The 12,391-nt window shown below is 47.5% G+C and overlaps 1 protein-coding gene across 1 annotated transcript; it reads right to left on the bottom strand.

The window, feature by feature from the left end:
- Positions 1-4,953: 4,953 nt before the first annotated feature.
- Positions 4,954-10,183, bottom strand: FZD4 (frizzled class receptor 4). The gene is made up of 2 exons (XM_058840701.1): positions 9,915-10,183; positions 4,954-8,703 (listed from the first exon to the last, which is right to left on the bottom strand). Exons 1-2 carry the CDS (start codon positions 10,173-10,175, stop codon positions 7,375-7,377), a joined length of 1,590 nt encoding a protein of 529 aa, XP_058696684.1. The 5' UTR covers positions 10,176-10,183; the 3' UTR covers positions 4,954-7,374.
- Positions 10,184-12,391: the final 2,208 nt, after the last annotated feature.

The following is a 12,391-nucleotide window of genomic DNA, read 5'->3' as shown; positions in this document are numbered from 1 at the left end:
TTTGCAGGTCTCTTGTGCATGACTCTGCAAATGCTTTATGCTTTCTTCTTGGGGCTGACAGCCCTTCCCACCACTGCCAAATGGCAGCAGAAAGAAGCAAGGCTGTCAGCCCAGGCTGGAGCCTTTCTTTTCTGCTGTGGTCCCCCAGGGCTTCTTCTTATAAACATAACTAGTGTGAGGCCAAGGAAGAGATTGTGTTAAGTCTTTCAAATAAACTTTTTGGACTATATGTGCTGCTGGCTTCTGCCAAGAGCAGCTTTCCTCACCACAGCAGGGGACAACATCCCATTGGCCCTTTTGCCATGCTACTTAACCAGGTCTGGTTTATTTCTCCATGAGCACTGTTATCAACCCTCCTGTAATCATGCCAGCCTTAAGCCCAGGGCTGAACAAGGAGAGATGATTAGAATCATAGAATCATTGAATGGTTTAAGTTGGAAGGGGCTTTAAAGACCATTTAGTTCCACACCCACTGCCATGGGCAGACACCTTCCACTAGAGCAGGTTGCTCCAAGATGCATCCAGCCAGGCCTTGAACATTGCCGGGGATGGGACATCCACAGCTTCCCTGGGCAGCTTCTTCCAGAGCCTCACACCCACCACAATGAAGAATTTCTTCCTAATATCTGATCTAACATAATTCAATTTATTAAACAAGGGGTGAGCTTGTGATTTTCTTAGCTGATGCACTTGGTACAAAACATAATGTATAGCCCAGAGCTGGCAGAATGTGCTTCTGGACAAAGCCTTCACCATCAGTAGCTGAGGTACCTGCCCTGCTTCTTGTTGACACAAGTGGAGGGCAGGGCTGGGAGAGGCTTCGAGCAGCTGGGGCCAGGCTGCAGCTGCCACTAGATGTCAGCCATTCCTCGCTGCAAGGCACAAGACCTTCGAGTGCAAGAAAAATCCCTGAAAAACCAAATTTCTGCTTTTCCATGGCACTCTGCTTATCAATCCTTACCAAGGACTTGAGTGAGAGTACCTCTGAGCTGCTTTGGAAGAAAAGACTTAATCCATTGAAACATTTACTGTCAGGCTGTTTCTCTGCATAGTAATATTTTTAAATTTAATATTGTAGAAGCAGAAGCAGTCTGCTGAATGATTTGCATCTATTTTGCAGGACGGATGTTTTCCCCTTCCTCAGAGTAAGCTCAGGAAATGAAAAAACCAGACAGGAAACTAGCTAAATACTGATGGAAATATAAGATGAAGATATTTATATTGCCAGTGTATTGACAAGCCATGGGTAATTGTTTGGTTTTTTTGTTTTATTTTGCTTATCTTTAATGTTTTAAACCTTTGATTTAAAAATGGACAATATTTAAGTATCCATTTTCTGAGCCCTCCAAGTGGATCTAATTAATAAGCACTTTCCCTTTTGGAACAAAACACAACAAGAAAATCAAAGCTATAAATTACAGTAAACTTTCTGGTGCAATAATATTTGTCTTTGGCATTTAACCTGTTTTCTGTGGTGTTGTACCTAACATCTGGCACTCAGGATTTCCCTGCTCCCCAAAAAAAACTAGGAAAAGAAAACAACAGTTTCTCTGTGATACCTTAGCGTGTGAGTCCTCATTTGCTGCTGCTGCCCTCTAAGCCACCTTTGTGCTCTTCCAGCCCTGTGGTGACTGTTTGGTAGGCTGTTCCCAGAGCATAAAACAAAACATCTGGTTGCTAACAACACAAAGCTGTTACAACAGCTGGAGTCTGCCAGGATGTGCAGGACCTCTGGTCAGAAATCATTTCCCAGCTGCAGGAAATAGTTAGTGATATGGGATCTATTGCACCAGCTCAGCATCAGCTGTTTGACCTGCACCCATTCCTCTTGGTGAGGGGCAGCAGGATTGCATGACCCTGCTCCAGCCGGGACCATGCTCTGCCTCATTTCTGCTGCAGCCGGTGTTGGATTTATAAGCACGGAGAGGCTTTGCTCTGAACAGAAGTTACACCAGATTCTGGCAGGCCAGTTAAGCCATCCTAGATTGAGAAAGAGGCTGCAGACTCCTGGTCTATATTATGAGCCAATTAGTCCAAGCATGCTGAAAAGGGCACTATGGAGCATCAGCAACACAGCTGCTGTGGGGCTGCGTAATGGGGCATTCACCTATAGGTGAGCAGTTCACATCTGGACTCAGTCATCCCAGTTAAAGAATGAGGGAGTTACCAACAGCCCTACTGAAGGCTTTGCTATTTTAGTTGAGGCTGGGGAAGCTGGAAGTGGCCAGGCAGGGGTCACTTTGCTCTCTCCCATTCCTACAACCTCACAGGTAGACACAGCTGTGGCCTGATGGGGGAGATGGTGCAAGAGGGCTTGGGAAGCAGCTCCGCAGGATGATGCCTGCACCATACCACAAGTAGCTGTACTGGCAAAGTGAAGGAGGAGCTGAAATGTGGCACCATTATGGGAATGAGTGGCTGAGGATGGAGGAGGTGTGGTGGAAACTACCACTGAAGCCAGGGACTTGATGATACCATATTTTCACATTACTGGAGCTTAAGCTGCTCCTGATTGCTGGCAGCACAACTCTGGCCTCCTTCTCTACAAACTCCCTAACATTTGCTTTCTTTAAAGACAATGTTATTTAAAAAAAAAAAAAAATAAAAAAACAAGTAAAAAAAATCCCAGGCCTAAATATCAAAACAACCACAAAAATTAGTCCTCATAAAGGCTATTTTTTTGTGAGCACTGCATACAGATACTTCCCTCAAGATACTCAGGCAAACCTGAGTGGATTTGTCATCTCACTACCTTGGGGAGCTTGCTCACCATTCACAGCCACTCCAGCAATCCACGATCACTTCATAGGTGATGCTCTGAGACACCTGATGTGAGGGATCTGTGTGAAGGCAAACACCCATGAGAGAGACCTGGAGCAGCCAACACCATCTTGAATGCCACACCTGAGGTTTTCAGGTGGTATGAACAAGAGGGAGATCCTGCTCCTTCCCCCAGAAGCTCTTTTATGTTTGTTACAGTTAACAATGGCTTTATTACAGACTCATTAGGGTAAGTTTGAGAGATCACATTAATCACCAGCCTGAAAACATTACAAAGATGAGCTGCCAAAGGCATGAGCAAATCCCTCATAATTACCAGTTTTAGATGCTGCTCTTCAAAACTTGATTAGCTACAGATACACAGGTGATAGTTGCTACTCTTTTTTATAGCACTCCCTCACTATTATCCACTCTAGTCTGATTTAGGCTTTTACTAGAATAACATTCTGCTAATTAAATAATCCCACACATGGATTGTTTCATGATGGAGACAATTAAATGGGTTTAAACAATTAAGATTGCATGCTGTTCTATCAGTGTCAAAAGAAACTGGTGAGGGGTGTACACAAAAAGCAGCTCCTTGCTGTCCCCATACATCACAACTGTGAGCAGAAATTACAAACAGGAATGAAAAGTAGAGCATGAATAAGCTTAAGTTTTTAGCAAACCATTGCCAGAAAATATAGACATTCAACTGAATCTCTCCTCTGAAGGGTTGAAATCACTGAAATCACCCACAGGAATTAACTCATTTCAAGCAGGTTACTAAGACGATTTTTCCCTTCCAAAAGCCACTAATAGTTCCCATATACTGAACAGACCGGTGGTGACACTGCCCTCCTGCACTGTACGCTCCGTATCGGAACGCTCACACTTTGGGTGCATGTATTCCATGACACCTGAAAGAAAAGGAGCCTTACAGGAGGTGCTGCTCTTCTCAGGAGCTACCTCACAGCAGTGCCAGAGCAGCAGCGGGCTGTGTTTCTGTACTGCCTTCCAGCTGGGATTTGAGGACATGCTCCCACAACAGCAAAGCTCCAGCTGCAACCCCAGCCAGCACCCAGGATGTGTGTGCTGTCTTTGAAAGGGTTTCTGTCCACCCCATGTGCAGAAATGTGAACATACTTTCACTCCTGCCCAACGATGTCTTGTTCTCAGTTAATACATCCAAACCATGCTGGATTAACCCATTCAAAGCATCCTTTCACCACAGCATGAGCACTTCAGTCCTTCTTCCTTCAGGGGAAAAAAGCACTTCCAACAATGCTGAAGCCTATTTAAGAAGCAAACTCGCCAAAAATGTGAAGGTTGCCAGGAATTCTTTAGTTATCCACAGAGGTTAAAGTTTTATTTTGATATAAAAATTAAATAGCAAAGTTGTTTTGGTTTTTTTACAGTGATAAATTAGAAATTTACAGTACATACATCGAAGTAGATATATTTTCTGTACACCCCAAAATAATCAGCATCTATTTCCTTAAAATTCAGAGAAAGAAGCTAACTTGTCTGTTTAATGCAAGAGCTAAGCTTGTACCTCTCTGGCAGACGCTTCTGAAACCTGCAGTGCCAAGAGCACACGCTGTGGGGGGAGATGGGAGCAGGGACTGCGCAATCCAAGGAAACGCCTGCAAAGTTTCTGGTTGTATAACCACAGCAACTGCACTTCCGAGACAGGATTAGTCACGCAGGTTTTGGCTTTAAGCTCGTAACAATGTTGAAACAAGAGAACTTCGAGTTGCTGATGCCCGGCTCTTCGCAAGCCCCAGTTTTCAGGCTGTCTGCTGTGTCTTCCCACTTACCCAGCCCCAGCACAGAGCCAGACAACTGCATGTGGGTGAATACATCAGTGGAATGGTTTAATTGAAGCAACCACTAATTTCACTTTGGGTCAGTACAGCGTTCCCCCAGTTGCTGGGGAAAGATGTCTCTTCAGACACAGTAGCTGGTGCCTCCCCCCAGCTCAACTCTTTTGCATAGCACTTGAATCCCTCACATGCTTTAATGGAATACCCCTCTGGGTCCCTCTTAGGGCTACACACTGCCATCCTCATCCAACTCACTGTGTCTTACATCACCAGGGGCATCCCTCTGTCAACAGTTCACAGGGTCACAGGCAGAGGTGCAAGGATTTGATAAAAAGGCACTATTTAACATTCACTCTGTGTACATAACAAGGTTAAAAATGCCATTTATTGAATCAGTCTGCTCAAACATGGGTCTTATTGGCCAGGAGAGTATCCAAAGTGTTTCAGAGTGAAGCACACCTTGAGTGAACGTGACACCTTGGCACAGCCAAACACTAGGTTACAAAAAAGGGTCATAATGCATCCTCACTCCTTGAAAGCCAACATAAAGCTGCTGACTTTACATTCCTCACTGCGCCAGCAGAAAGACTGCATGATGGAGAAGCTCAGCCATCTGAAGATCTCACACTTGCAAAACTCCTTGTCCACAAAGAAATAACCAGATCCAAACACAACACTAACAGTGAGAGACTGTATGGAGAGGGTGAAAAGGCCCAGATGGAATGTGGTGTTGGCCAAGACAGTGCTTGTGTGTCTTGAGCAGAATGTGTCAAGTTGTCACTTGTTCTGCTGGAGAGGGAGCCCAACCGCAAAGACTGCCATTAGGGTTTGTTTGGGGTCTGGATTTTGTTTGTAAAAGAAAAAAAAACATTCTCTAGCACATGTTTCGACACTGACATTGAAACAATACATGCTTCTGGGACAGATTAGTGCTCACTTCCAGAGCTGGAGTGAACTGTGGTTTGCGAAGCACATGGGCACCTGTGTGGAAAGCAAGTACTTTAATAAAGCAGCATCTGCTCTCAGCTGCCTGGAAGATCATGGGAGTTGGAGCACCAGGGGGATGCTCTGCAGCTGATCAGGTTCCACACAAACAAAGGAAGCAAAAGCTTGGGGCACATAGGTAAAACCAAACGTGTTTCAAAGGGCTAGAGCATCATAATAGTGTTCTCTTAAGTGCTTCTAGGATATCTGTATTTGCATCACCTTTCTTACATTTCCCTGACATTACATTCAGCTCCCCACAAGCACAAGCTGGTGCCTCCTCAAATAACAGAATAAGAAAATGCAATGGTTTCTTTGAAACAACATTATTCACCAAGAAGTTTGATTTCTTGGATCCCTCTACAAAAACTGGAAAGATCTCTGTTGCTTCTGAGGACTGAATGCCTGCTCACATTTGGTGCATAAATATACATTAAAATAAAGTCTCCATAGCTGTCAGTGAGCAATTGAAGCATCGTTGTGAGGCAGTCAGCTGTACTGCAATGTCACGGACTGAGAATGTTCTTTTAATTGCATCTGACACACATAATTACACAATTGATCTGTGTGAACACGAGGTTGCCAAGGAACTTAACATTTTGCTTCTCCATAGACTGGCGTCTACAGAGGAGATACCATCACACTGAATGAAATCCATTAAGACTTAATTGCTTCATGCAGTGAGTCTGCAGAGAAAGACAAGTAAGTTTGCTTGGAGAAAGCATGGTATTATTTGAAGGTACCTTCAAATAACTTCTCTCTTTCCCAGAGGAAGGAACACTATATAGTTAAGACTTTTTAAAGCTAATAAATGCAGCAGAATAAAGTGGTCTGCTAGAAATAGCAGGAGCACCTGAAGGGGCAGGAATGGAGGCAGATGGATAATGATAATAGATGCAGAAGACCATATGCAGTTTCCCACTGTGACCTGATTCCTCTACTTCTGAGGATGGCCTTGAGTAAAGCTTTTCGATTTTATAAATATTGATAGACCCACAGAATAACTGAGGTGGGAAGAAACATAGGGAGGTTCAAATTCCCACAAGGCAGAATCAACTCTCCATTCGGACCAGGTTATAAATGGCAAAAAGAATGAGTCAAAATTATTATTAGGCCATTAGTGGACTGAAAAGTCATCCTCACTAATACCTCACTAAATCCTACTCATCACGGCAAGGACCTGGAAAGTCCATTTGCTTTTTGTTTCATGATGTGATCCCTGACTGAATTGTGCAGTGTATTGGAACACAAGAATTCCCCAGGGCATAAAGAGAGAATCCTCATCAAGTGCTTCCTTCTCAATGCTCAAGTCAGAAAGAAGACATCTGACTGAGGTCTAGGGCACTGCATCTTCTGGTAATTTGGTAACTGGACTCTAATTAAGCCCAGAATTTGGCCCTGGCCTGTCTTTCTTCCATCCGCTGTAAGATGATGAAAGGAAAATCTCATCCCACAGCTATGGGCTAAAGCACCTCCATTTCTAAAGACTTCAAGACTTCAGTAAATGCATCCTGCTTTTATTAAAAAAAAAAAAAAAAAGGAAGATAATATGTTTGGGTATTTCACAGCTTTTAAAGCCTCCCTGGGCTCTCCTATTTTGGGCAGCATGGTTTATGGCTATTGTATCTGCAGCATGATCTTTTTGCTGTTTATTCTTTAAGGCTTTTTTTTTTTTTTCTCCCATCCCCAGAGACAGGTTGTGTAATTGCCCCCCTGTTCTACTCCCAACATTTATACAGCAATGCTTACACATGGTCAGTCCTTCACAGGAGAGCAGTCAGACCAGTGGGATGCTGTCCTTTTCTCATACCACAGTCTCGTTCCCTTTCCCAGGTTTCACCCAACCATCTGCTCTCTTCTCCCGTTTCACTTTCCCTGAGTTCACCAGTCTGTTGGAGCACTTCTGCCACGTATGCAGAGTTTTGGCTGACCAGATCCACATACCTGATGTAATACCTACCAGAAGGGACATGAAAATTTTGAGCATCTCCACTGCCATATTGGAATCATCAGCTGAATAGCGGAAAATGGCCCAGTTGGAGATTTCATAGAAATAACAGGCGATGACACACGTTGCTGGGACAGTGTACAGCACTGAAAAGACCCCAATTTTGACCATCAGTCTTTCCAGTTTGTCAGTTTTAGTTCCGTCTTTCTGGAGATTAGACCTGATTTTAAATAAGGCCACGAGTCCTGCTGCAATGAATAAAGTCCCAATGACCAGGTAGGTAAAAAGTGGAGCCACAACAAAGCCTGTCAGCGCATCCAGGTTCTGGTTCCCAACATAGCAGAGGCCGGTGAGCTCGTCTGCATCTACAAGTCTCATAATCAAAATGACGATGGTCTTCACCGCCGGGATGGCCCAGGCTGCGATGTGGAAATAGGAGCTGTGCATTTCGATCGCTTCATGGCCCCACTTGAGTCCCGCAGCCAGAAACCACGTCAGTGTCAGAATAACCCACCAGATGGAGCTAGCCATCCCGAAAAAGTACATCAGCAAGAAAATTATCGCACATCCTGTGTTCTTAAGACCTTCTTGGATAAGAACAGGTTCTGCTGCCTCTTCAAAATCACAGGATATCCTTTCCCGGCCCACAGTTAGCCTCACAATATAAGCAATGCTATAAATATTGTAGCACATGCTCAAAAATATGATTGGCCGCTCCGGGTAGGAAAATCTGGATGAATCAATCAGGAAGGTCAGGACTGTGAAGGCAGTCGAGATGAAGCAAAGGCTGGCCCATATGGCCATCCAGATATCTGTGAATTCCTTAGCTGACCTGCTGTAGAGACCAGCATCGTAGCCACACTTCAGGACACAGCTCAAGCTTCTCTTCACCCAAATGTACTGATCTGAGTTAGATCCCACGCCGTGGCACTCTTCTCCAGGCTGCAAGGAGGTCTTGCTGTGAAGGGGAACCTCTTCGTCTCCTGGGCCCTCCATGCACATGTGGTTGTGATCATTCTGGGGTGGGAATTTGCTGCAGTTTAGGCTGTCTGGCCAGGCAAACCCAAATTCTTTTAAAACAGGTTCACATCTTCTTTTGACAGAGAGGCACATGCCTCCACAGGGACCTATGGGGATGTTAATCTTCTCTGTGCACATCGGCACATAAACCGAACACAGGAAGAACTGGAAGAGAGGAACAGAAATCACAGGTGTGTCAGGGGAAAATGAAACAGGTTGCAATATAACAAGTTTTCCTTTTTAGCAGAAATATTTGGTCCTTTGCCTTAAAATAACAGGAAGCAGCATAAAACAAATAAACCAAGAACAATAAAAACGAAAGAGAAAAAAAATAACAATGTTGTCTTCTTTCAGTTCAAATGTGGTCCGAAGCCAAAGCCTGAACATTTCACTCCCTAGATTAGCTCCATGTAAATTTAGTCCATCAGTTCCAATGAAGAAAGTGGGATTTAGCCAGATTTAAACCTCAAGGGTACAATTTAAGAAAGCAGAAAACCAAATTAAAGGGATTTAAACAAATACATAAATTTGTTCTGAGCATTGCCTGGATATTTCAGCTAAGAAACAAATAGGAGAAAAAAAAAAACATTTATTGAAGTACTTTGGTTCACGATCCTCCCAGAAAAAAAATGTTTTTCTTTTACAATAAGTTCACATATGCATTTACAACGGTAATAAAATATTGTAGTTTTCTCGTCTTTTGAATAATAGTAATTTGGCGACGAGACGCCGTGAGAGGAGTTGCGTGCTGACTCGGGAACTCTGTCCCGAGAAACAAGCTGGGTTTTGTTTGAGGAAATCCATGCCCGTGGGGAGGACAGGGATCCTGCCATTCGCCTGGGAAAGAAACTTTCGCGGTGAAGCTGCCGGCGGAGTCCCGAGCTGCCCCAGCTCCCTTCGGCCAGCTCCGCTCTTCCCGCATGGAATCGGGCGCGGCACCTGGGGCACGGCCGGGACGGAGGGCAGCGCCCGGGAAAGCTCCGGGAGTCTCCGCAGCCGCCGCGAGCAGGCGGGCGGGGGGTACCGCGCTGCGGCGGGCACTCCTGGCCGCGGGCAGCCGGGACACCGCCGGGACACCGCCGGGACACCGCCGGGACACCGCCGGGACACCGCCGGGACACCGCCGGGACACCGCCGGGACACCGCCGGGACACCGCCGGGACACCGCACCTCCGCCCATCGTGAGCCACGCTCTCTTCCCAGCCAGCCAGGAGCGACACTGCGAGGCGGCGCGACTTTCGGGTTGGTCTAGTACTGAGTCGAGGGGATGGGGATGGGCTGCTGGGGGACAGCAGCCGGCCCGGGACCGCACGGCCCCGCTGTGCGACGTCCCCACCTCGCCCACGCACCCAGGTCCTCCCGAAGCCCCGACGCACCTGGAGCTGGCTGGAGCAGCCGTACTGGATGAGGGGGGTGAAGGTGGTGAGCTGCAGCTCCGCGTCCGCCTGCAGCTCGTGCCCCACCAGGTTGGGCATCTTGGTGACATTGTAGCCCAGGTTCTGGCACATGGCGATGCGGATGGCGTCGCAGCGCCGCTCCTCCTCGTCGCCGAAGCCCCGTGCCCCGCCGAGCAGCCCCGCCAGCAGCACGGCCAGCAGCCGGGCGCGGCCGGCCGCCCCCCCGCCGCCCCTCGCCATGGCCCGCACCGGCCCCGGCCCCGGCCCCGGCCGCGCCGTGCCGCACGGGCCGGCTCCAACGGGGCGGGCCGGGGGCGGCTCCGCTATTAAACAGCCTCGCCGAGAATCGGCCCAGGGGAGGGACGCGCCTCCCGGCCCGGCCCTCCTGGCGCCACCGCCCCCGCCGCGGGAGCCCGCCCCGCGCAGAGCAGCGCCCCGCCGCAGGGCAGGGCAGGACACGGCAGGGCAGGGCAGGGGTCCTACCTGCACCTCAGCCTGGCACCGGGGAGTTCCTCTCCGCCCCCGATCCCTGGGGAGCCCCTACCCCCAGCCCCCAGGAGCGCACTTCCACCGGCTGCATCCACCGCTCCTCGCAGGGGCCCCTTCTCCTTAGTGACCCACTACCTGCGCCCCTCGTCCTGCATCCCTCAGAAACCTCGGGGATTCCTGTCCGTGTCTGGTCTCCCCACAGCAGGTCCCCCTTCTATCCCGTGCGGCCAGCGGCCCTGGGAGACATCGTCACTATCCCCCGAGTTCCCACCACGAATGCTGGTCCCAGGGGCTCTCCCGAAGTTTGGCTCCACAGGGACACACCTCCGTGCAGATGGGTTTGGGCTCAGCAGATGTGTTTAGGCCCATCGTGCCCCAATCCCCCCCTCATGTCTGGCCTTTTTCCAGCTCTTCTGCTGTCTGTTTAAAAATGTCCGGGATGGCTTTCTAAGCTCCTGGTTTGTCTTCTCAATGGGTTAAACTGCACTGCTGGGTCACATCTGGGCTGTAGCATTGTTTGTTTTTTCATTGAGGCCATGAAACCTGTAGGGCACTGCTAGGTACCTCCTGGCATTTTTACGAATCCCTGTAAAACAAGTAAGTGTGGGTGAAGCGCTTGTGAATTTGGGAGGAAAGGGCTGGATGATTAAGCAGACCTTCAACAGGTCAGCAGGAGGAGGGATTAAGAGCAGAGAAACAAGGCTCACACTTAAATTCTCTTGATATTATTTATATCTGTAATAAAATCTAGTTGAGCTAGTTGTGCCTTTAGCAAAAATATGTCATCTATTAATGAATTGTTTGTAAAGCACTTTGAAAATATTTGTAAAGCCCTGGTTAAGCAACCTCCTTCTGTGTGCATACAGCATGTGGCATGTGCATGTGCTCCTGAGGGTATCTGTCACAGGCAGCCAGGCCTCCAAGTGCACCTCAGGGCCTTTGCTGTTCTCCATCAATCCCCAGCTCCACTGGTCAACCAAGACTGGGACTAATGGGATAAGCCATCCCTCAGCTATTGCTCCTTACCGAGCACAAGACCGTAAATCACAGCAAAACCCGTGCTATGAAGTGCTCTGTGCTCACTCTCTGAAGATTTCTCCTCTGAGGCTCCATCACCAATGGGGTTTCTTTACCTCAGAGAGCGGGGAAATTGTGTGTGAGCTGTCCTGGGACATTGCAGGGACTGATGGGCATTAGTGCGCTTTCCTCAGCAAGATGGGTAGTGCTTTAGTTGAGGTTTCATGAGCATAGGTATTTACATAGCTCTCATTGCTGTAACACTTTATATGTAGCTTGAATAAACAGTGTCTCTAACCTCACAAAATCCTTGTGAGGCAGACAAGTAATATTATCTTAACTTTTTAATCACAGAGGCAGACAGCGCTCCACTCCCAAGGTCAGGCAAGGAACCTGCAATGGAGTCAGCAACTCAACCATATCTTGCAAAGCCCATATTTACCTGCAGGCATTTCTGTCTGCACCCAGCAGTGCTCAGCTGCTAATCTGGGTGGGTGATAATGCTGTGAACACACGTGGTGTGCTGCACATGTCCACTGAGCTGTTCCCAGCACTGCCGAGTTTACCTTCCCTAGCACACAAGTGCAGGGAATGGGTGATGGGTGCTCCCTATGCAGTCAAAGACATCAAAGTAAGAGGCAGGCTTCCACAGGAGAAGGTTTTGGTTGTAGTTTATTTTTTTTTCCAAATCATGTAGAAAAGAAGGCTAGAGGGAGAATCATAGTGACCTTAAAAACTCTGCATCTTTGTCTTAGTACATGAAACCCCTTTTCATCTGCCATCTCCTGCTGCAGTTAAGCACTGAAGCAGAGTTTGCTGCTACTAGAATAAGGTCTTTACCTAATTCCCATTAAATAAACCCCTACTGCATATTCAGAAGTTAAGTTTTAAGAAGTTTTCAGAAGAAAAAGCAAAGCCCTTGGCCCATAGATCTAGTCCTTGGACTAAGT

The sequence above is a fragment of the Poecile atricapillus genome, chromosome 1, assembly GCF_030490865.1.
Source record: "Poecile atricapillus isolate bPoeAtr1 chromosome 1, bPoeAtr1.hap1, whole genome shotgun sequence".
NCBI lineage: Eukaryota > Metazoa > Chordata > Aves > Passeriformes > Paridae > Poecile > Poecile atricapillus.
Note: the sequence above shows the minus strand (reverse complement) of the source record. Positions and strands in the feature narration are given on the sequence as shown.

What these genes read in the sequence shown, in the direction of transcription:
- FZD4 (XM_058840701.1), bottom strand. Translation starts at nt 10,175, where the DNA reads ATGGCGAGGGGCGGCGGGGGGGCGGCCGGCCGCGCCCGGCTGCTGGCC. An exon ending in GCTGCTCCAGCCAGCTCCAG is followed by an intron (nt 8,704 to 9,914) that starts GTGCGTCGGGGC and finishes CCTCTCTTCCAG; the next exon opens with TTCTTCCTGTGTTCGGTTTA.